The sequence below is a fragment of the Ambystoma mexicanum genome, chromosome 12 (genome assembly GCF_040938575.1).
Source record: "Ambystoma mexicanum isolate Mex_15411 chromosome 12, UKY_AmexF1_1, whole genome shotgun sequence".
Taxonomy (NCBI): Eukaryota; Metazoa; Chordata; class Amphibia; order Caudata; family Ambystomatidae; genus Ambystoma; species Ambystoma mexicanum.
Window position 1 is genome coordinate 1,090,704,019 of NC_090936.1, and position 25,177 is coordinate 1,090,729,195.

Below are 25,177 nucleotides of genomic sequence, written 5' to 3' on the forward strand. Positions count from 1 at the left end.
TACCAATCGAGGTAGTAAGATGCCTACCTCTCGTTTGCCGGTCTTCCACCAGGAAATATGTAGGCTCAGCCAGCAAGCTACAGCAGCCAGCAAGGTAGAAAGCAACACAGATGAAGGTAGTTTCCTTCACAGCATGCGGAAAAGCATCAGAGTTCCAAGTCTGATGGACGTCAGAGTGGAATCCATGGCAAGATTCACAGATTACAGACTGAGGAGTGGTACAGTCAATTAATCCAGAGATGGCAGTTGAATCATATATACAAGTTTCAGGAGAGGGGATATAAGCCAGTACTTTCAGAACCAAGGGTGCACAATCAGCTTGTGGCTAGGTAGTAGCGCGGAATCTAGTGGATGGATGCCAGTTCACTAGGTGACCAGAATGCATTAGAGCAAGCAAAAGGGCTACAATGGGGTAAAGTGCGTGCGAGGGGAAAAGTAAGCAGTGGTAGGGTGCCATCTAACTAGGCATTCTAAAGCAGAAGTTGGGATCAAGTAGTTATCTGAAAGTTGACGGTGCATTGACTAGGTGGACAGGAGCGGCTTTGATGCAGTAGAGTTTGCTGGGTAGAGACAAAAGCATAATACAAGTTAAGTAGTTTAGTGTCAAGTAGAAGTGAGTGTTAGGGAGAATTCTCAGAAATGTGCCAATTCCCTTAGAGACCCCTGTGCACTTTTGCTGTACTTTAGGACTTTGAGAGCGACACCTTTTCCCCCACTCATGTATTTTTCTGTGATTTGAACTACGTTTCTTTTGGTTTTTGAGTCCAACAAACTCCATAGGCATCTTTTATCATTGACACAGAACCTTCAGCGCAGTGACACAGAAGTCTTTCAGATTCCCATGGTTTAAATACCTTCTCTTGGAGAACTACTGTTTCCAAGAGCAGTGAAGTAAAAATTACCTTACATTCGTAACTTTCTAGACCCAGCACACTCTTACAGTGGGGTGCTGGAGGGGTTACTTGGTATCCCCTTGGTCTAGTCTCATGTAACATTTCTATGTTACCCTTTCGACAATAATGTCTGGTGGCAGTGGTTTACTTTTTCCTACCATTTTGTGTTTTACCGTGGGCTGCATTCACAGCTGCAGTAAGACACCCATTTTGTCAAAATGGCCCGTTTTTTTTCCACCATTTGTTGGAAAGGCCCTTGTTGAGATTTACTCTGCGTGCCAAACCAGGCTTGGTCCCTTAGTTTTCTCTTTGTTGAGATTCACTGGTGAAGCACGGCTCTGGCTCCAGCGTGTCTGGCAGGGGCAGGAAGTGAGGGAGGAGCATGAATCTCCCTGTGCTTAATCTCCTTGGTTACAGGAATACATCCAAAGGTGATTAGCCGGCTGGCTGTCCTTGAAGGACAGCCACCCTGCTGTGAGATTGGACAGCTGGCTGCAAATGATGGGAGCAACCTGCATGAAAAGGAGAGGCTTTTTCCTTTGAAGGCAGAGTGGACCACTGGACAAAGTCATCTGAAGGAGGACTTGGAAGAGACGCCTGCGCACTGCTGCAGCACCAAATTCACCTTGACTAGAGAAGCCCTGCAAAGGACGACTCTCCCCTTGGGTTGATGGGACCAATAGACCCCAAGACAAGCTCATCTGGACACCCTCTTGGAGCTGGCTGTACCAATTGCTGCTGCAGGAACCGATTGACGGGGAGAGGCACACCAAAAGCTCCAGGAAGATCCTGACTCCAAGGAATCACGACTGACCAAGCCTGAGCCACCTCAAAGTGCTGGACACCAGATGCAAGGAAAGTCCATAGTGGTAACCGAGAACCACAGTGGTGTTATTGGTGAGAAGCTTGCCCATTGCTGCCGCCAACATTCAATTCGTAGTGCAAGAGTGCCCAAACGTCCTTGTTAGGGAGAATTCTCTGTTTAGGCTGAATTTCCTAACCTAGTGAGTCCCCCAGCAGCTTTGCTGGATTTTTGGGGTTTATTTTTTTCTCTTGCCAAGAGTGAGACTCTTTTACCCTCACTCTTGGACATGATTTGAATGTTTTTGAATCTAGATGTGTTTAATGGGCTATGGGGTCTTTTACCCCACAGGGATTCATGTGTTTTTGTGATGTGTTACACAGCACCCTCAGTGCATTAACACAGGGGTGTCATAGTGACCCCCCAGTATAAGACTCCATACCCTGGGACTGACTACTGTCTCCCAGGGCATGTAAAGTCACCATTGACTTTACTAGTCTTAAATTCTGAACAGAACCAGTACAAACCATCATATTGTGGACGTACTGGCTGGGGCAATTCAATTGCCCCGGGGTCTGTTAGTCGAGGGGGCACGTCTCTGTCCCCCCTGATAGAGTTTTGGCTGGTGGCAGTTGATACTACTTTTTATATTCAACTGCGAATATTTTCCTATGGGATTTCCCATTGTTTTAAGCTACTACCTTTATTTAATTATTTACGGTAGCCTCGAACATACCGCCGGTTTATTTAATTATTAATTCTCCGGTTGGTATTTTTTGCCAAAACTGGATTCTAAAATGGCGTTTGTGTTCTCTTCTGTGACTCCAACCCAAGTCGAGCCCTTTGTTCCACTTTTTGGCAGGCTTCTCCACAGAAGCCCTCCAAAGTGGTGCCACTCTGTCTGGGGTACTTAGGAGGGGTGGAGGGAAATTTAGGCACCCTGGACTGAGTTGCCTAGGCAACTCAATTTGCACTCCGTCCTGATGTGGTGAGCCGGCTGGCTCACCACTTAGCATGTTTGAGTGCAGCTAGGCTGAGTGAATGGGGGTTTTCTGCATAAAAGTAGGGCTTTCTGCATAAAAGTAGGGCTTTGGGGACTGGAACTTCAGAAGTCACCACAGGACCTAAGAATCCGATGAGGGAGAAGCCGAGCCGACCTGCCACAACACCACCACCGGTGGAGCCCTGCTGGACCGTCACCACTTTTCCCAACGACAGAGGAGATCTCCCGCCGGAGAGTCTTCTTCCTTTGACTGGTGGGGATAACCAGTTCACCGTCTTTTCGTCTTCCCGACGTACCTCGTGGCCGCCTGGCCTGTGCCAAGCACCCCGGCAACCAGGATACCACGTTTTACCACGACCGCGAACAAAGGTACCACCTTTAACCGGAAAACTCTGCGGCTGATTTCTTCCCTGGTAGTGCAACGACCTTCATCTTTCCTCCAAGTCGAGATCTTCTCTTCCCCTGGACGACGACGCAACTTGCACCCACTGCCAGGAACAACTGCCACCGCTGGAGGATCCTTCCCACTTAAAGTACCGTGTCCTGCCCGGCTTCCCTTGCTACTGACTGTACGGGGTAGATTTAGCCCCCGGCTTTCGAACCTGGGTTAGCCTGGGACACCCTGGCTAAACTTTCCTAAAGCCTCTAAACTTTTTGAACCCTCTGCAAGACTTTCAAAGCCTAGTGTAACTGATCTTGGGCGCATTTGTGCTCTGCTCTCTAAGAGTGGGCCCAGCCTTTGGACCACCAGTGACTTTTGCTCTTCTGCCTTGCTAACAGTGTTCCTGAATCTTAGCGTGGTGTACCTTTCCATATTCTGTCTTTTTCCCTCCCTTTCACAAACTTATTGGAGTGCCATCTAGTTAAGCGCTCACCTCTGTATGAAAATAAGTGGTGTTTTACTGTGACTTATCTGATAAGGAAAAAGGGGTGTATATATTACAATAGTAACTGTTTAGAATATTTTACAAAAAGAGTGCTGGAGTGTTTCAAACTGTGTTTTTAAATAAATAATAACCTTCGATACCAAAGCTCTGGTCAGTGTTTGATTGTATTGGTGTGTCCGAGTGTCTATTGTGTATACTTTGCATACTGCCTAACTCTTCTTGAGAGAAGTCTGACTGCTCAGCCACAGCTACCAGGTAAATATGGGTGGTACAGACTGCTACCAAGTGGGTTTACTGCCAACACCCGTAGTCTTAAATCTTTTGCAGTGTTCCCTAAGGGAACTGCACAGGTTTCTGCCTAACAGTCCTCCCTCTTATCCCCATGAGGGAGGCCAAGGAACACAGGACCTGCAGAGCTACAACTGGAACAGAAGCCAGCTGGAACCAATTTCTTCAAACCAAAAGGTACTGTAAAACTAAGGAGACTTACCTCTTTTGTAGCCTTGCTAGCTCCCAGTTGATACTTGCAGAGTTGCTTGCAGCTTTGCCCCCCACAAGCCTCCCAGCTGGGGGCCATACAGGGATTTAATTTTTTACAAAGACTTCTAAATCAGTGTGCAAGACTTTACACGTGCAATAAGTGCTTCATCTCACCTAGACTTTTGCTTAATTAACATTGGCCGTCCTGGCTCCCTGAAAGACTCTTGCCTCTGTTGTGCTTCACCTTTCCCTCGTGAAATTTACTTTGCATTGGAGGGTTCAAAAAAGTAATGCTTAAGAATATTTGTTAGCCTTTTTTTATTCCCCAAAACCTTTGGCACCAAACTCAGTATTGCTCTAAATGCACCAATGATTAAATGTCCAGTGTACTAGTTATTTAGGATGTGTAGGGTGTAGGATGTGTGTGCCATCCCACTGGCTATCTACTGGTTTATTGAACCAGTGGGTATTTTGAAGTGTTACATACATTACTCCCTTCTAAAACAATGCGATCTTAAACATATTGAACCATGAAATAAAAATAAATGTGCTAAGTGCAACCATTAAAGGATGTTCGGCACTGCATCCCACCTCATGGGAAAGCAGCCGTAGTAGTTTTATATGACTAATCCGTTTTTGGCCAATTTAATGTGCTCCTTTGGGGGGGGGTTTGTGTGTTTTTTTTCTCCATTTGGCTACTTTGTGCTTATCCGGTGGGCTTCTCACCCGTTTTTCTGAGCAGGCCTGCATCTACAGTGTAATCCTTTTGTTTCCGGCACCCACCCCTTGCAATTGTTGGGACAGTCGGGTGTGTGCTTTTCCTGGCAGCCATTTCCACTTGCCTTCTGGACTTTCCCCATTTCTCTGCCGCACTTGTGCAACCTCTCCCCTGCCCCGGATTGCTGGTGCCCTCAAGGAGGTATTCGCTTAACCGCACCACCTAGGTCAGTCCACCGCCCGTGCAGCCTCTTTGGCGAAGGGCCAAAAGACAAAGCAGCTCCAGACCATGTTTGCCCATGTTCACCTGAGAAACCAGTAGACAGCCAGCAGCAACTGACAAGATAAGAGTTGTCTGGGTGGGGAGTACAGCAAGAAACCTTTGTATTCCTAAAGAAGCCCTGCCTCACAACATCAGCATGCCAAAATCAGCCAGCCAGTAAATACCCCTTCACTGCTATTCGCTGTCCCATACTTGGCATTCTCCATCTATTCAGATCTCAAACCCATGTGTTCTCAAATCTAGGTGTGTGCACTTCCGCTGGGCCTCCAATTTAAGCATTCACATTCTGTCCTGGTGAAGTTTTGCCATGCAACACCTATAGAGAACAATTGTGAGCATTAGCATTGACAGATCTGTGAAAATTAGGTCTGAACATGATGCCCAGCAATCACTGTCCTCCATTAGGCTGTCTGACCCGATCATATCTCCCGTTTGCAATAGCATTTAGCACGACTGCGCCAGATAGCTATACCTCGTATTCAGCCAGATAGCTGATATTCACTGATTTTTTTTAAGATTGTGCCAGAAAGACCCATTAGAAGTCTTCTCCCATTATCCAGGTGTCCCAAAACTATGCGCTACTGTATTGACTGCTGAAAGATACATTAGGTGTTTTCTCCCATTATACCAGTGTTCCAAACCCAGGTACCACTGCACTCCCTACAACTATAGGTGCCAGTCCATTTAGCATCTACTGCTGTACCCCCAGTAAGGTGTCTAGCCACCACCCATGTGTTCCCAAATCTAGGTGCCAATGCATTCATTCATGGTTACCGCTTATTCCAAAAGGATATTGAGGTATCCTTTGTTAGGCGTGCCCCCTCCCTTTGCTTTAGCAAAGGCACTCCACAGCAATCATCCTCAGTTGTCCTCACCTCATTCCACCCCCCACACCCTGCCCCTCCGGGACTCGCCCCACTTCTCAGACTTTGCTCCTGAGAGTCCAACAAGAACATGCCGTCCACATTGGAAAAACAAATAAAACACGCTGCAGCTGAACTACAAAGCATATGTTACGTGTACCTTACACCACCGCTGTGGACACAGGCCGCAGGCAAGGCCATCCACCCATGCACTGTAAGATATGGCTATGTCATTCCGGTTTAACAGCGCACAGCCGTCCTCACTGAAGCTCCCAACGTGCCTCAACACCTCTGCCACTAGCATACAGCGACTACCAACGAAACTAATCGACATCGCTGTGCACCCATTGAATCTTCAGCAAAGGCACTCTATCCTTAACCACCAACAGTGCTCAGCCACATGCCTGACCCCCGAGCTGCTTACTGGAGCCTAGCCAGCCACTTAAGTCCCAAGCCAGCAAAAATACACACAAGCATCTCCTAATCTAAACTCTAAACCTCCTACACACCGACTGGACCGAGGGCGTACAAAGCGCAGTGAGGCCATACAAATGGGGAAGAGTGCTATATAAATAACCAATATAATTACTGGTCAAGTAACTCATTACTAGACAGCAATTAATAGAGGCAAAATGAACGAGACAAAACGTGCAGCTTCAAAGTTTATTTTTACAAAAGTGACACATTTCCTTAAATAAACTAGGCAGTCAATTGAAGAGCTTAAATCAGCCAACAATGCATCAACGTCAGCTGGACAAGTGCGACATCTCTTCCCACCCTGCTCTTGGCAGGAGGTTTGCTTTAGGTCAGGCCACAACTGATTTTCTAAAGTGTGACCATTTAAAGACATTAGTTGCAGTGGACAATGCTTTAATACATACTCTACGAGCAGATTAAAGTCCGACTGTTTGGCCATTAAAGGTGGATATACTTAAAACTCATCCTCATCTTCCTCCACCCCATCTGCAGAATCTGTCCCAACCTCTTCATAATCTTTCTCAAGGGCAGCAAGGTCCTCCCGGGCTTCTGAGAACTCCCCCTCCTCCATACCCTCCCCAACATACCAGTGCACAAAAGCTCTCTTGGAATACATCAGATCGAACTTGTGGTCAAGCCGTGCCCATGCTTCAGCAATCGCAGTTGTGTTGCTCAACATGCACACTGCCCTCTGGACCTTGGCAAGATCTCCTCCTGGGACCACTGTTGGGGGTTGGTAGTTTATGCCCACCTTAAACCCAGTTGGACACCAGTCAACAAACTGGATTGACCGCCTGGTCTTGATTGCAGCTATGGCTGCATTGACATCTTTGGGCACTACGTCCCCGCGGTACAACAAGCAGCAGGCCATGTACTTGCCACGCCTAGGATCACATTTCACCATCTGGTTTGCACATTCAAAGCAGGCATTGGTGATCTCGGGCACAGACAGCTGCTCGTGGTAGGCTTTCTCAGCCGATATGATAGGGGAGTAGGTGACCAGAGGGAAGTGGATTCTGGGATAAGGCACTAAATTTGTTTGGAACTCTGTAAGGTCAACATTTAAGGCACCATCAAACCTTAGGGAGGCAGTAATAGAGGATACAATCTGTCCAATCAACCGGTTGAGGTTGGTGTAGGAGGGGCGCTCAATGTCAAGGTTACGGTTGCAGATGTCATAGATGGCCTCATTGTCCACCATGAAGGCACAGTCCGAATGCTCCAGAGTTGTATGGGTGGTCAGAATGGAGTTGTACGGTTCCACCACAGCAGTAGAGATCCGAGGGGCAGGATACACTGCAAACTCAAGCTTGGACTTCTTGCCGTAGTCCACCGAAAGACGTTCCATCAACAGTGAAGTGAAACCAGAGCCCGTTCCACCTCCAAAGCTGTGGAAGATGAGGAAGCCTTGCAGTCCACTGCACTGGTCAGCCTGCAATGCAAACAAAAGCAATGTGAATATAAACTGCAAAATTGCAACAATAGAGAACGAACTAGACAGGTGTCAACAGAAAACTGGTTCTATGGAGGAGTGACTGCATCGGCTATTCTATTTCAAGCATAGCTAATCCACTGCATAAGAATCAGAACTCACTTTAAAAAAAAAAAATACCTACTGTTTTGTAATACCAAGAATACAGGTCATATTGGATGCTTTGGATTAAAAGCCAAGAGGATTCCATGCTTTTGCATAACATGTTATAATCAACTGGAGCCTTCTGGATATGGGGTCTTCAAAAGCTGCCAGTAAAAGACTTAACTCGACTGCAATCTCACTCAAGCAAAGGCCACCCCAAGGTCACTCGGGTCAGGGGATACATGCAAAGCCAAAGAAAAGGCTAGTTGGGGTGGATGGGGCCGGCCCATCAGCATTAGAAGACATGTAGGATTAGCATTTCAGATTGTGGGGAGAAATTGGGAAAACACCCTTGACATAGCGTTACAGGTGAAGAGAATGGATATGCCGATACCTCAAAGCAATGCTGTGGACGAGTGCTTGCTTCAGAGCAGCGCTGTGCACATCTTAATGTCAAGAAGATTTTCAAATGAGAAGGGCGTGCAAAGAAACCATGGGATAACCAGCAGCGTTTACACAAACACCCCAAAGGTGCTGTTCTGGACCCACATTAAGTAGGGGCTCGCCAAATAGTGCTTAGAAAGTGAAACAAGAGCGAAATGCTTTTCGTATTCAATGGTCTGAAAAATGTGTGCTTTACGCCATCTGTTATCAGAGTGGCTCTGGCAACGTATTTTAAATACATCTGAAATCTTTATGTATTGCCGTGTTAGCATTTTTAGAGTAGTTTAAATGTTAAACCTAATGAACTTGGTAATGATGCACTTTGTGTGACGTTTAAACTACGTCACAAAACAACGCTTTTAGTATTAGACAAATTACTACCTGGTTCTGCCACGTACACGTTGAGGGAATTTAAGAAATAAACTCCATGATCCTTTTGGAATTAGCACTTGACATGCAACTGCAAGAGTTCACACTCGCACCTTAGAGCGCAGGAAACACTGGAACAGATCACCCAGAAACTATTGTGTTCAATACGATGACCCACATTAAAAGGCGTTGCCCGAGAGCAGCAGCTATCAAGAGGCGTGTACAATGAGGGTGCATTCCACAGGGTGTGCTCCATTACAGAAATATGAGCCCGCAGCTCAATAGAAATCAGGACAATGAACTACATAGTGGTTGCAGGACAGCCGTGGATACATTCATGGTTTCCAGCAGGGGGATGCCAGAACACCGGTTCACCCGCCACTCCCACAGCATTAGGGAGCTCAGATGTTACCTAACGCATAACTCAATTACTGCGGTCCATGCCTCTCCATCCCATCCCCTTTACATGGGGCATCATCTACCCAATTGTTGGGGGGGGGGGGCAAAACAGAAGCAGCTGAAGGACTGCTGTGTAGCCAAGCCGAATGGCAGCAACAAACTTTACCCAACGCTCATAATTTGTGGCGTTGAGCTGGGAAACCAAGTATTTAATGACGCATGGACTATCTGAAGGGATATTTCATCCATGAACCGAGGGTGGTCAGCAACAGACTCATAAACCGGTGACAACCCATAGCACAAGAACGTGGGCAACATATGCTAACTATTTGTTAAGTACGGCTGCTCGAGTGAACATGGAAGGCGGCTCGAGCTCTGGAATCTTCAGCTGGTGCAGACAGCTGACCGAGCTGACAGCTGGGAAGACGCACCACATTAGCCAAGGCTCCAGAGGCAGAGGGGCGATGGGGCTCATAGGTGTCCAGGGTTCAGATGGTCACCAATACTCTACCCCCCCCTCATGACAACCAAAGATTCCTCACGAGGGTTTGGAAGAGGGTGCAAGGGAATGGACTCTCGCAAGTAAAACGACTAGTAAATTATGCATTATTTGACCAGTGCACTGACTTTTACAGGGGTTCCTTGCCTTTGGGAGAAATGTTTTGGAATGTGAATTTGGTACAGTAACCAATAGATTTTACTCTAAAGTTAGATTAAACAAATTCAGCAGTAAAACAGCTTGCCCATCATTCGAGGGGCAAAAAGACAAAAATCAGCCAATGAGGCCACCAGAGCACTGCAAGGACTAAGTCCTGGCATGAAGAACCAACCTCTTGAGTTAGGAAAAGTCACGTTGGCCCATTATGTATAAGAACCGGAATAAGTCAGGCATGCAGCGCATTTAATACCCCGGCTATCAAGAGAATTCACCAGGACAAATCAATGAGATGGGGCATTTTTGTAGATGGATAAATTGATCGTGCTGGCAGCACTTGCAAACCGTGTTAAAGTTTTTCAGCACAATCATATTCAGCACAAATGCCTTTTATGGGATTACTTCGCAAACAACCGTGTTATGCACCAATTACGTGCAACTATGGCAAGGGCAAATTAAGTTTTTAGTTGCAACACAAAACGAACCACAGCCAGGATCTGCTGACCAAATCCTGGTGCCCGACTGCTAGGGCAGGTCGATGGCACCTCATTACCTTGCATACATTCTCATCCCGCAGTGACAAGCCATTGTCCTCACCTACAGGGAAGATTTTAGGTTGCAATAAGCAACTGTTCGTATCACGACATGGTCGTAACTTACTGCTTCCACGAGAAAGCAAGTCCGAGGGCTTTTTAAAATCAACTCATCCAGTAAGGAGACCGCAAAATTGCTGACCCCTCCCCCAGCAACCAACTCACCATCTTCCGGATCCTGTCCAACACGGAATCCACAATCTCTTTGCCAATGGTGTAGTGGCCACGCGCGTAGTTGTTGGCAGCATCTTCCTTTCCTGTAATAAGCTGCTCTGGGTGGAATAGCGTGCGGTACGTTCCATTTCTGATCTCATCTGTGGAAGAAATTACACCATCGGATGAGTTGCATGAAGCCCATAGCACCATGTCTGAAGCCTCCCCTTTATTGGAAGCTCAAGCCCCTACCCACAAATGACCTTACAATTCACCCCACCTCCTTTATCACCAAGAATGAAAGAATCACCAAGTTGCAATACTTAAACCCAGGTGGTGGACTAACCAGCACCATCCCTTCCCGCCCACTGCCAGTGGACTGTACCCGCTACAGAACTAGCAGGTCTTGCAAAGCATGTACTTACACAGCCCCACCTTGGGACGAGAGAAAGATAGTTGTGCAGACCAGTTTCTTACCAATAACTGTTGGCTCCAGATCGATGAAGACAGCTCTAGGCACGTGCTTTCCTGACCCAGTCTCGCTGAAGAAGGTCCCGAAGGAAGAGTCTGCCTGCCCCAGAGACTTCTCCTGGCAGATAATGCCATCCGGCATCAGCCCGTGCTCCAGGCAGTAGAGCTCCCAACAGGCATTGCCCATCTGGACACCGGCCTGGCCGACATGGATAGATATGCACTCCCTCTGCAGAGAAGAAACAGACAGCTTCAGGTGACTAGACTTCACATTGATTGCAGCCAAATACTCCACAAGTCAGTGTGAACAAACACGGTTAACAGATTGACGCCATCCACATTCAAAAGTATCAAAAATGCGAGCAGCCCATGAAGGTTTAGTAGAAATTGTTAAACTGGACCGCTGAGTTTACAAAACAGCGAGAGCCACTCCCAAAACTGAACATTACCAAATGGGTTGCTTCCCCACTCACGAGGTTCAACCATATTCAAGCTCACCATCAGAGACCAATTTGCACATAGTCCAGTTCCATCAATGACAGTCAAGCAGTGAAATGCTGGGCAAGCCAGCATGCCATTACCAACCACAACATACCAGGGGTCCATATGTGGATTGCCCCCAGTAATAAAAACCCGAGCTTTGCAAATGTAGACTGTTACAATGCCCATCAAAGGAAGCTTGGCTTTTTGACAACACCTAATCCCAATGACCAAAGTCCGTGCTAACGAGCTCAGTAAAATTCTACCACACTGGAGGTTTTGCGAGAAGGTTCCTGTGCAGCAATACGACCCAGCATATTTGCAACACTTCGCTCATTGTGCTTTTCTGTGGGTGCCTAGCAGGGGCTAACATTTATAATATAGGGATTGTAGTGCTAATCTTAGCATCTACAAGGACTATAGAGTAAGAGCAGACCAATTCCCCCCAAAAATCATGTGGTCACAGGATCCACTTTTCCCAACAGAAACCACAGGCACCATACCATTACTGTAGAAGAGGCATTTGAAGCCAGTAAAAAAAAAATTTAAAAAAGGACGCAAAAGGCAATCCAGGTAAGTCCAAGTATCCCCTGCAGACAAGCAGGAATTTAGTGTGGACACACTATTTTGGCAGAATGAACTTAAGCATTCGCCAAATCCATTGAGCAGTCACCTTTCCTAGACTTATGTTACTGGGATTGTACCATGCACCGCAATCATTTTCAGGGTTTCCAGGCACACAGGATCTGGAATTTAAAATGAAAGGCGTAACAGATGGTGAGGAGAGTTGGAAGATTAGACACCGTTTCGCGCATCTGTTGGCGCATCAGAACCAGGAACAACCGACAATTGGGTGAGCATTTTCTCTAGGTGAAGGGTATGCACTCGGGCATTGTGTCCAGATGGGAGACCTGGGGGTGGAGTGTTACTATATTGACGTGGGAGGAGGATTGGGTTTAGCAGTTAATCATGTATTGAGTGAGGGTGACCAAAACAAACAGAGTATGGTCCTTGGTGCATAGTAGGAGGGCTTAGTTTAACATGCGTGGGTTTTGTAGTGGGAAGGTTTGTTCAATTGTAGATTTGGTTTATTGCCTTTTCATTCCTGATGCACTGGTGGTGGCACTGCGAGGTCTGCACCTTATTAGCCTGCCAACCTAAAGTAGGACGGTTACTGCTCCATCCAGAATATTGTCATTGTGGTTCACCTTTTCTTGTTTTGGCATCTATGTATAGTGTTGGAGGCTTACCTTCGTATTCTGTCTTTTGCTGGGTTGTGAATGCATCTCTAAACTGATGTATTGAACAGTTTCCTATGTTTCCCAGATGCCTTGTGGGATGAGCTCCACATCTCAGGACAGAAATCTGCCTGCTTTTTTTTCTCATAGCACCTGGATTCAAGGTCATTGGCTTTATGTTGAAAAAAGTAGTAAACCCCAAACTTGTGGTACGCTTCTCAAGAACGATATCCATTGCAAAGGTGAACTGGTTGTTTCAGTTTCATCTGTGAGATGACCATTGCAGTGAGCACCACATTTCTTGAGTCTCTTCATTCTGGTTGTGCCATAAGCCATTGGTATTTAGTCTAATATCAGCTTACAGCAGCATAAGAGCAGAAATATCTTCATTGTTCTGAAAGCTACCTTGGATAGGTCCTTTACTCATTTCCACAGACTGAATTTTTGTATATATGTAGCACGCCAGGATTATGGTATGGCAGGTTAATCACGGGGCTGAGATAGTCATCTTCTCTTCCCACAACATGCTTCTATATAGAGGTTCAATGCCTGCAGCTTTATAAGCCTTCGGTTAAATTCGTTTCCAGAGATTGGTTGATCAATATTTAGAATAGGAGGTTGCGTTTCTTTGCTATGTTTCTGCAAATGTCCTGTGGGCAACGGTTGTTGGGTGATCTTACTCATTCACTGGTTTGCGGAAAGGAAATTGTGTGAAGTTGGAGTTCTGTGGGTGGTGTTGGTTTCTCTCTGGTATGTTCGTTGTATCTGCGGTAGAGTCTATGGCTTTTGCAAAGGCATGCTGCAAAAGGTGCAGTTTTTCGTATTATGTACGTTTCTGTAGGTAGACCGCTATTCTGATTGCAAGTATAGCAACACTTCTTGATTCTGCTTTGTATAGACAAAAAAAACTTAGCATTTGACAGTCAGGTTGGTTGTAGGTGCTCCAACTTTCAGTTGGTTTTCTTAACTGGTTTGGGAGTAAATGTTTTAATGGATCTAATGGTTTCGTGGGCACTGGTGTAGCCAGCCCTTTTATCATCCATCTATAATTTGATGACAAAAATATCTGGCATTTGGTTGATATCCAGATTAGTGTTCTCCTGTAATTTCTTTAGAGTAAAATGTCTCAATTTGTTTGGCTATGGAGGTTATTTTGTGAGATTGGTGTGCGAGTTGCGAGGATGGCAGCAAAAGACCATATGGTGGTCGCTCCAGGTGGCCAGCATAGGGGGGGGGGCAACGGGCTGAGGGAGGCCCTTCCCTGCAGAAGGCTGCAAATAGTGTATATCCAGCCAGATGAATGGCTCAGTTCACTATTGCATTCCTGGGAGCATGTCTCCATGTATGGAAATAGCTGCAATTTATTTTTCTCTTCAACCAGATGCTAAAATGACCTAGTACAAGCGTTTCACTACTAGGCTGGCTATTTCATTTGTGAAGCTGGGTTTGTACGAGGGTGGTCTGCATACAAGTATAAGCAAGTTTATTTGGATGATTGGACTAGAAGCAATTCACAATCTTGGGTGGATAGAAACGATAGGGCAGAGCAAGGCCTCCCAAGGCTTTGTATAACTTAAGGTTTGTGGGTTTCATGGGCTACTACATTACTCTGTAGTCATCCAATAGCCAGGTTTCAGTGAGCAATAGCATCACTGATAACAAAACATGGCCTTTAGGCTAGGAATATCGACTCAGGCATGACTTCACCATATGCACAGCAGTCTAGGCGTGGAAGCCTCCACCATTACGTTTAGCAATGGGAGTTTCCCAGCACAGGTGCAAAAAGGAACTGTAACCACTTATCAAATTCTAAAATTCTTGTAGGAGTTTCCTGAAGAGCCTCTATTGCAACAGCCAGGATACAATGTAACATTTTGAATCTTCCACTGGCATGGCCTTTCTCTTGAGCCACTGCCCCCCCCCCCCCCCCACCTGTCCCCAGGGAAGGCAGGTTTCGGCTGCAAGGCAAGAGAATGAGGTCCAATGCCACCATGCAGGTAAGTAAGGGACAAACAAACCGAATATCCCTTCCCTATTCTAATAGGGCTAAAAGGAATCATGCATCCCTTCAATTAGGTTAGGGAAGTGATAAGTTGCATTCAGGGCAAAAATGGCAGTGTAAATTAGCCATTTCAGTGGCATGCAAGCTGCCTGGCCTCACTCTATGCTGCAGGTTTGTCCTACATGGCCGTTTTTTGGCATCCTGCGATAATATTGCCTGGATAGCAGCTTGAAAGTATTCATTCAAACTAATCAGTACCAGGAACTCACCAGCTTCACAATGCCACTTAGTACAGCAACGCTGAACCAAACTAAACTTTGCTCAACTTAGTTTTAGAGCACCACTGGCTGAGTTGTTAAACGTTTTAAGCTCCGTTTGGTATATCCTCACTGCATAGGTAGAAGTGTTGAGGAAAATACCCCAAATGGAGTAACCTGCATACCCGGTGCTCTTATAGCACTAGTTTTGATTAAATGAATGTGGGGACCAGTAGACGACATTAGGACAGCATGGACTGGGGCTTCGTAAAGAAAGATGCAGGGATCTGAACATCAAGTTGACCAAAGCCGGTGCAGATGCATCTCATTGCATAATTATGATTTGAGGTACTCCCAGAGTAATATCAGGGCACCACAGCTGTACTCCGTGTCTGCATATGCAGCCCTGGAGCAAACTCCACTTCAGGGAGGGGTCACATTCCATCACCACCACCCCCCCCCCCCCCATCTCAACACTCCCTGCACTTCCGTAATGTCAGGATGTATTCGGGAGAAGAACTCAACTCGGACTGCATCCTTCATCTCCCCCAAACCCCCAGCACCGTGTGCCACCCGACACCAAGCGATAGATTTACCCCACCCCTCCTCCACCAAAACGGTGCGATGTCACCGGCTCCTCAGACGTCTGAGGTATTACTTCACTAGAAGCAGTCTGGGGCGATACAGGAAGGCACTCAATACATAGGACACCGGTGCCTCCCTCAACGAGGCTGGCAGTGTAGAGAGGGGCGGGGAGGTACCACCGGGGACGCAGAATGGCGCATGCGTGCATCCTGCTCAGCTGCAGAGCAGTCTACGCCTTTAGCACTCCCATCACATCCCCGGGCTTTCGCATCACTAGCTGACTGTACTGCAGGCCTTTATGAGTCATGTGCCTGTGCCCCCTTCCCCCCCCAGCCGCTGTAGAACTGGATGCAGCCCGAGTGCAAGCAGAACTTGCATAAGATTAGAAAATGTGTCTGTACACGGCAGGATCCGTTACTGAAAACCCACTTCCGGCTCAAAGCATTAACGTTAAACAGGGGGCAGAGCAAAGAAGCAACCAAAAACCACCTTCAAAGCAGGAGGGTGGTTCTTTTCTGCGCACGACCAACATTTCGAATACTCGCTGCCTTGGAAATATCAAATGCAACCACTTGTATGTAGCGCTAAAATGCACTAATACACTTTAGTAACCCTACGGGAACCACATTCTCACCCACCCAACGCGTTGTTTTGTAGTCTCCGAACAAGTTACCACCACAGCCGAGACTACCCCTCCACTCTCCAGTGGACCGCCCCAATTCCAGCATCCCAACACCACAATCTTTAACCCCTCGGTGCGTCCCCATACACAGTGCTCTACAAGTCCAATGTACAAGCGATGTATGACGCATCAATGAAGCCCCCCCCCCCTGCTGCAGAGGTCCATGCACGTTAAATACTAATTCTCTGGTGACTATTTAGTACCCTGGACTCAGTCAAGTAGTAGCTAGGCATGTTAAGCCACTGCCACCCTCCCCCGGCCTGTGTTCCACATGCACAGCACACTGGTGACAAGGGTATGTTTTTAGCATGCCAGGATGTCTTGTGTGGTCTAACACGAAGCACGCCGAATGTGTTCACCCATTGGTTGTCCATGCCTACCAGTTGAGTTAGGCCGCATGCCTTGGCCCTGCCCAGTGGTACGAAGCCGGATTCCCCGTGCACACGGCTACACATGCAGTTCAACCAGATGAGCCCTGCACTGTATGCAGATGGCTTGTAAACCAAGTCTGGGTGGCCATCTGCCCCGCCCATCAATGCCTTCGCTAATTGGTCTGTATTCTAGCTCCCTACAGTTCCCATGACCATCTTTAAATCCAGTGGGATGGCCCAAACCTTCCAGAGTTGGCCTTCACCACTTACTGCGTGATTATCTCCAGTTTTGCAGGGGCAACACTGGTTCTTCTGGTCAAAAAGAACCAGAATAACCACCTCATTGCTGATATGAAATTGGCTGACAAACCTGTACCAGCACACAGCTTTGCAATGCACTTGCCTGCAAAAGGCAAGTCTACATTCCAAGGTATATCAGGAGCACCTGGCACCCCAATAATTAGTTGGTCATTTATATAGCACCTTTATCCCATTAGTATGGCCTCAAAGCACTTATGGGAACGCCCTCAGGAGACCGAAGTTCAAGGTAAGGGAATATTGACAGGGAGAATTGAATGCGTGTATGCATATGGCCAAGATATGGAGTTAGGTGGGTTGGCCATGCTCTATTAAGCTACCCATGATGGTCAGCCATGAGGAGAATAAGCTTTCACTATAGGATGGAAGGGAAAATGACCGTAGCCACTCCTGGAGGTACTCCCTTTTCTGTTCCATCTATGGATGCATAGACAGACACCAAAACTCCCAAGGCCAATTTAAGCCAAATGAACATGCGTGCCAATTTTGGATTGCCAGCATTACATATAAATGTGGTTGAGCTGAACCACTGTGGTTTGAATCACTTAATTAGTTGAGGAACAAGGCCTGTGTGCACTTCTAGCTGTACCACTACCCGCAATGGCCATCCATCACCAGTTCTATAACTTTGAACCACCATATAAGCCATATCAGGTTAATGAAACAAACTGGAGACAAGGGAACTTGAAACCTTAAACGAGACAGGCGACAACAGGATTGCTCAAGTTAAACTGAAAACATACAGGAACTGATCTTCCCAAGCCTCAAAGTACTGGTGAGCACCACCCAACAGCAAGCTGGGGTAGAAACATCTACACATGGGAGGCAACTTCGGTCTGTAGGTTGAAAAAAATACAAGTGAACCACCAAGCTGAAGAGTGGTGGGGAAGAGGGTGGTGTAAGATTGTGGAAGGCCTATCCTCAGTTTGCACTCTCTTGGACCTATCCACTTTGCTCACAAGGTACCCTTTCAAAGCATACATTGCCTATTCAATGTACATGTCGCTCCCAAATACAGGAAGGGCATTACCTTAGTTTAGGTACAATACTGCATTTGACAGGATTTAGTGTGTGGTGGCAGCCTGGAACCCCAGATTATAGGCCCTGGAACAAATGACGGTGGTGAGCCATTATCATGCATCTGCTAATATGGTTCACCATTGCTGGGGCAATGCATTTCTTGTAACCAGTCTAGCTACATGCCACTGCCTAGGTGACATGTTCTACAGCAGAACGTGTCATCTACAACAGACAAGGTTAGCACGCATCCCCTAGTTAGCTCCCATTTGTTGCAAGCGATTAACAGTTTGTTCCCAAAATGCATCTCCTGCTTGCTGGGTTATGCCCAATACAAGAGCAGCTTCCAACTCATGCTCGCAAAAGCTTTATTTCCATCCCTGCGGCAATGCCCTGCAAGCCTATTTAATACAGTAGAAAAATCAAACAGCCCAAGTGGAATAAGAGCTGCGTTGCCACACAGAAAAAAGTGGGTGCTCCAGGGAGCCCCATCTTCCACTTCTATGCCAGCCTAGTTCTTAGTCAGGGGGTGGGGGGGGGGGGGGGGTGCAGATAAAGGCCAAGTAAGGGTGCAGAGAACTAGGGCAGTCAAATGACTACTTTGACTAGTCATCCCCAAAACGGGGGGTGAAAGCAGTGTTTAAACCGAAGTTTACCCAACACCACAATTTAGCAGAAAAGAGAAGACCAGCTGTAGGATCCTTAGCAGAGGAACCACAAGGGTGGTCCAATAAGACTGCCTAAAACATCCTGTGCCTAAATACAGCAAACACCCAATGCCCTCTTTCCCAACAAAATATGGGCACCTTCTCAATTAGTTAATGCAAAGTCCTGATCATAACCATGAAATCAGGCACACAAGAGCCAACTTCAAAGTATGCAACGCCACCCTATACTGCAATAGAAATACTTCCCACCTACAGATTGGAAGGCCCCCACACCCCCCTCCCAAGGACAAAATCGCAATAGCAGACATACTTTAGCATCTTTCTCTGGTAAGGTTGCCCAAAAGCAAAGGCTTCCAACCAATCTTATACAGAACTGTTAGCTAAGACAACTCAGCGCCTACAATATGGCAGAAGCAAAGACCATTAACGATTGTGTTTACTGCAATGTACACATTTGAATAGGCTATGCCAGCTTGTACAATAACTGGCACGACCCAGAGCAATGCCTGAACACCCATTTCCACATCTATCTACAACAGAGAAGTAGTTGAGGACCACTGAACTATGAAGCACCATTCAAATGTTAGGTAAAGCGCCTGCTGCTCCCATGGGTACGTTTTACTGATGTTGGGTAGTAGTAGCAACACTGCACCAACCAAAGCCTGACCCAAACCAAGAAAAACAATGGTTGGAAACATGGTCATTCTATGCTTAATGCATAGTATGTAGCTGGGATTTAAACTATTCACCCCACTGACACGTTCAACGTCTTCTAGAGCTATGGGGAATTGTCAAGATGTTGTCCCACTCCTTAAAGAACCTACCAGTGGAGCCAACTAGACCCTCGAGATAAGCCAGTAGTGCAACACCTACGATACAGGTCTCAAATTAACACCAGGCCAGAAACTTCAAAGTGTACATGGCAAGGTAAAATTGATGTGCCTAGCGAGCACACCACCTCCATTTTCGCTAGGGCAAATGGAACAGTGGTGGCCCCGATCAGGCCGACTGGCCTATAGGGCAACAACCAAACCAAAAACGTAACATGCTAGGGTGGCTCAGCAAGGGGGCCACTTTTTTGGCCAATGTGGGCCAGTTTGTTAAGTTACTTCATGTGGTGAGTAGTTTGACCAAGGTTACTGAATAACTATTCTATAAAATGCACATTTTACATCACATCAAAAACCTCTTGGGTACTACTCAAAGAATGAATTGCCATTGGCAACTGTCACATTGATGCCCGAGAAAGTTATTCCCCAGGCCGCCCCTGTCCCCAATCCAGATAAGCATAGACTTATCTGAAAAGTCACTCCTCTTTTCAGGCAGTGTTATGCAGCTCTTATGCAACACAACCATGCCCTCTACAAGCAGGAACGTTTCTGGTAGTCATTTAGTTCCTCCTTGTAGCCTTGAAGACCCTGGCTAGCTTGACAACAGCTACAAGGAATGACTCACCAGACCTACTGGTAACAGCCAAGACATTAGAATTAAATGCATTTGGAAACTACAAGACAAAAGGCATAATGGGATGACCATAAATGCGTTTGCATCTCATGTGGCTAGACTGTTAGCACCCTTATGACGAACTCTGGTTGTCTACGAATGTCCTGTCTTGACCACCCTGCTTTAGAAAAATCAATAGCAGGTTGTGAGATTTGTACTCAAGCCCTGAAGTTACACATCAACCGATTGGACCACTCACGGTAGCACATCCAAGCCACTGAGCAAGGCAGGCTGCCACTGCTATAATACATCACACCAGTATCCAATAGGGGCTTGGAAGTAACCATTAGAGCACACGTTCAACCCTCCAAGGCCCTGATAAATAAAACAAGAGGCCAGATTGAACATGAGAAAGCTCAATAACAGCGTGGGTGGAGGAAGAGTACAGTCAGATCAATATAGCAATCGATAGTTTCTGCAGTGGGGGTAGTAGAACGCCTGTGCCAGAACGTGGTGCAAGCAAACTCCTCAAACCACATTTTAAAAAGGTTTAGCGCTTTAAATGCTGATTTTGACACAATCCTCCCTCCGTCCTGAAATATCCCTCACTACAATGGTTTTATCTCCATGGATGGCTCCTTCCCAGGGGAAGAACAAAACCTACATTGTGGGGTGTTACCCTGTTACCCCTTCAAATGTTGGGAAAGTCACCAAGTTTAAAGATACTTGGGAAGGGGCAAATTGGGTGCGGCATCCAACGTCTTCGTGCATTCTAAAGAGACTAGTCTACTGCAGCTTCAATGTTATAAGCAGTTAACTCTCCTTTACATCTGAAAGCACCCACTTAGGGGCACTGAGAATTAGCGGTCTCCTGTCCCCTCTGCCCTTCCAGTCAATCCCCTGGCATGCACTTCGTTTCAATTGCTTTAAAAATTATGCATATGGCGGCAGGTGTTAAATGCTTAACGTTAGTAATTGCCGGGCCTTTGTTAACATAGAAGCCCAGGCGCCGATTAACATCTGTCCCGGCCGGCGCCTCTATAGGTCAACCAGGGGGTGGGGGTTATGACGACCTGAAGCACGCCCAGCTCACTGGCGCGTTACCCGCGCTCCATCAGGTTTAACAAGATGTTGCCATTATAAGTTAAAAACCGATACAGTAGACGTTTTCCATGTGAGCCGGAAAGCAGGCTGCGCCTCATCATTTAGGCGCCAAACTGCCGCGTGAAGACGATGTGACACACCCCGGGGGCCCGAGTGAGGGCAGAGCTCGCTGCATACACCCCCCGCCCCAACCCCACCGCGCACGAATGGGTTCGTGTGAGCCGCGCGTTTACGAATACAAGAGAAAGGCCAAATTCTAAAGATGAAATGCGCCAAACGCGGGAACCCTTGTTCTCCCGCGCAAGCAGCTACGCAGCAGCCTTCGGTTACGCCATTTTTCTCCCATTTTCCTACGCCACATGCTCGAGAGGTGGGGCAGGGGAGTACAGGGCGGTCAGAGGAACACTGGAAATCAACCCCGACAAGGGGTACGCGGCTCGGGTACTCAAATTTTACAGGCAATTTGTTTTTTCAGAAGCATTCTGCTTGTACTGGGAAAATGATATATTCATGAAAAGTGTGCTCGCTCCACCCTTTCCGCCCATCGATAGGTTATTCAGAGCCTCGCCCCAAAGAAATTCACCTCCCCCACCCCAGCCCCCGTTACAGACGGGAGACGAGCAATGGGCGCCTTCCAAGCACTGAATGACCAACGCGTGCTAAACACTGGCGCCCACCCCTCAGAATGGCACCGTGGAGCCGCAAATGGCGACCCGCCAGTATAAATCTGTAAAGCGGATTACAGCTGCAGCTAAACACTTCACGGAATTAGACCGTCAACAGCCACGTTCACAGCCCGTTAACAGGTCCACCAGTCAGCAGGTCCCCCGGGGCCCGCGATTACCCAATAGGTTTATGAATTCCACAGGAGCTACGGGCAAAACCCTTGCCCACTCACGATCAGCATATACACGTTTTCTATAAAACGTCATATGCAGGAACCATGACTGTAGGAGAAACTTGGCCCCCCCCCCCCAAAAAAAACGCCATGTCTCCTTCCAAATGCGCCCACTAAACTGCAAGCGTATTCGTAGTGACAAGCAACCACCACTTGTATAAAAAGCGGTTGACTGACCAGTCTAACAAATGGTACTAAGTCTACTATGTGTCTACAAGTCCCAACCTCCATTCTCGTCCCAACCCCTATTCACCCTCCCCGAAAAAGAAAAAAAAAACGCCACCTCGTGATAGACCTCAAGGGAAGATTTTAACACCGCGTGTGTCTACCTGATCGCCCCAATACCGGTTCACAATGCTAGCAGCCCCCCCATAGTGTTGCAGTGGCTTCCCACCACGGTGCTACCTTCAAGGACAAAGCGCACATTTTCCCTCCATTTTACATGCCGCCCTCCACAGACCAAAATGGAGAAAAACTTCATCCATCTTGTGCGGCGAGAACACGAAGTTTGATCTTTGCCAGGAAGGCACGCGGGGAACGAAGAGAAACCCATCACGCTAAAAAGAACACCCGTGGTTCAACACCAGCAAATACCTCCCACAACAAAGAAACAAGTCACCCAATAATTATCAACGGCACACTTTCAAAAGTTAGGATTGCATTCGTCACCACGAAGACACAGTGCTACAAACGCTGCGTTCTTGGAGATAACACACGGCAAGAGGCGACACTAAACTAAAACACACGGGAAATCCACATGTGAAGGGCGCAGCCGGCTTACCATGGCTGAAAGCGAACCTGTCCGCACCACAGAGAGAAGAGGAAAGAGCCCGGCTCGAGCGAAAAAATAAGCTCCTCCCGCTGCACTGCACAGTCCTGCCCTGGGCTGCTCCTCTCTTTGTGAAATTTATTGAAAAACAGGCGCAGCTGTGTGGAGCAGGGCGGCCGTCTTAAAGGCACAGCCCGGTGTTTTTTCCGAGCAGGCCCATCCTTGCAGCGACAGTGAGGAGGAGTGCAAACGGTATGCAGAGAGATGATGCAGCAGGCAGTGGCTGTCGCCTTTTAGTAATACGCGTGGGCGTGTGCGCTTCTTTTGCACTTTGCGTCAGCGTGTGTTTGTTCAAAGCATGATATGCATTTTCAAACGAGAGAAACGTGTAATGATGACCTCGCAGACATGTTACATGTAGTAGTGGCTGCCCGGCCCATGAGTATATCATTAGTCGCAATGAGTTATAAAGTTGTCGTATGCACCGGCATTTAGCTCTAAACCAGTGGGACAATAAACAAGCATTGGCAATGCCAACCGTTTTGGCTTTTGTGTAGGCATGGGAAATGCCTTTGCCAGGCACTGCCTTAGTGGTATTAACTGGCCTTTGAGGCAAAATGGCGCGAGTACCTTGGCATCTAATAGCAGTGCCTAGCAGGTGCATAATATTTGTACATAAGTGTAATAGTATGCCAGAGGACGGGGCGTTCGCATCAACAATATCACAAACTAGCAAAGTTTCTAGGGCCCATCCAAAACCTTCCCCCTGCAATAACGGAGGACTCAGCTATGGAGCAAGTTATACTGTCTTTTGTTCTCCAATAGTCAGGGATCGTACAGGAAACCACACATCTCTGGCAATCTCAGCTTCTGAGCCTGTGTCACACAGTTTTGTATCGTGGTGGCGTGCACACATTAAAACCATCCCCAAAAACCTACAGGAATCCCCTATTGGTTAGCTCGGGCTTACTACCTATGAAACACATATACATCTGTATTCTCACTGGTCTTCCCATGTCAGGTGGCTTCACCTGAGATTTCCCCCAAAACTATCTGTTACTTTGTTGTAGGGTCGCACGAAGACCATTGGCCCGTGCAACATTCTACACCACCCCATGATCTGAGCATCTGGATTGGCTGGAGCGGGTCGCCCCAGGCCTGGGACCCTGTTTCGTTCACAGTGCTGTGTACCTTTTCAAAGTGATGAGAAAGACTATGGGCCTCATTATGAGTCTGGCGATAATCCTGCCGGTGCTACTGCCGGGGTGCTGCCAGACTTGTAATATTTTACAGGCGCCTGACTTCCCGGTGCCACCGGGAGATTACAAGTCCGGCAGCCCGGGAAGTCAGGCGCCGGTAAAATGTAAGTCCCCATTCCCATAGAGACCCACAGGACTCTATGTGAGTGGGGACTCGTAAGCGCCAGCACCGTTTTTTAACGGTGCCAGCGCTTCCGTGAAGGGTCTGCCTACCGTTGCCCCTGCGCCCGGCAGTGTCAGACCTGTCGGGCGCAGCGTCCACGGCAGGCAAACTTGTAATTTGCCGGTCCGGAAACAAGGGTGCCAGTGAGGTTACCGGCACCCTTGTTTCTGGACCGGCAGGGTCCTAGTGAGGCCCGATGTGTCCTCATTGTTACCACTGGTCTGATCACCTAGCCTGAGAGAGTGCCTGCAGTTTTCAGTTTTTGGTGGACAACGCATGTATCAATCTTGTCTGCTTCACTGGAAACAGCTCCTCTTCTCACCATCAACAAATAGCCATTGTTCGGCTCTGCTGGGTCATGTGTGCGAGGACCACAAAACTGAGTCTTTCTGTCTACAATTATGAGGATTTTATTCTGTATTTCCCAGGTGCCTCATCACCTCGGGAATCTGGAATTTTCCACCCGCCCTTGTTCTTGGCTGCGAACATCGTCTCTGTGCTTCGTGCTGCAGGGACTGCACTTTTCCCTCAATGTATTTGAGGCCTGTGGTTTCACGTGTATTCACTACAGTCCTTCTATGGTTTCCCTATACGTTCTAATATCTTCTTAGAGGTTACTCGCGATAGAGCCCTATAGGTAGGTTCCTTATACGTCCCTGTAGCTCCTTATGGTTAGTTGTGGTAAAGCGGTTGCAAGCTCAGTCCACGTATGCTTGGCTTTCTTGTGTTTCTGCATTTGGCTAAAGGAAAGGAAACACTCTTGACAGTATGTCCATGTATCTGTCCTCTATCTATAGAAGGTGTAAGCATGTTCTTCGTGTATACGTGTGTGTATCTGCGTATCTTTGTGCAGCAATG

The 25,177-nt window shown here is 47.3% G+C and overlaps 1 protein-coding gene across 1 annotated transcript; it reads right to left on the reverse strand.

The window, feature by feature from the left end:
* Positions 1–6,577: 6,577 nt before the first annotated feature.
* Positions 6,578–23,195, reverse strand: LOC138514266 (tubulin alpha-1 chain-like). Its single transcript, XM_069629636.1, has 4 exons — positions 22,910–23,195; positions 11,072–11,294; positions 10,607–10,755; positions 6,578–7,837 (listed from the first exon to the last, which is right to left on the reverse strand). The coding sequence occupies exons 1-4, from the start codon at positions 22,910–22,912 to the stop codon at positions 6,860–6,862; spliced, it is 1,353 nt and encodes a 450-aa protein (XP_069485737.1). The 5' UTR covers positions 22,913–23,195; the 3' UTR covers positions 6,578–6,859.
* Positions 23,196–25,177: the final 1,982 nt, after the last annotated feature.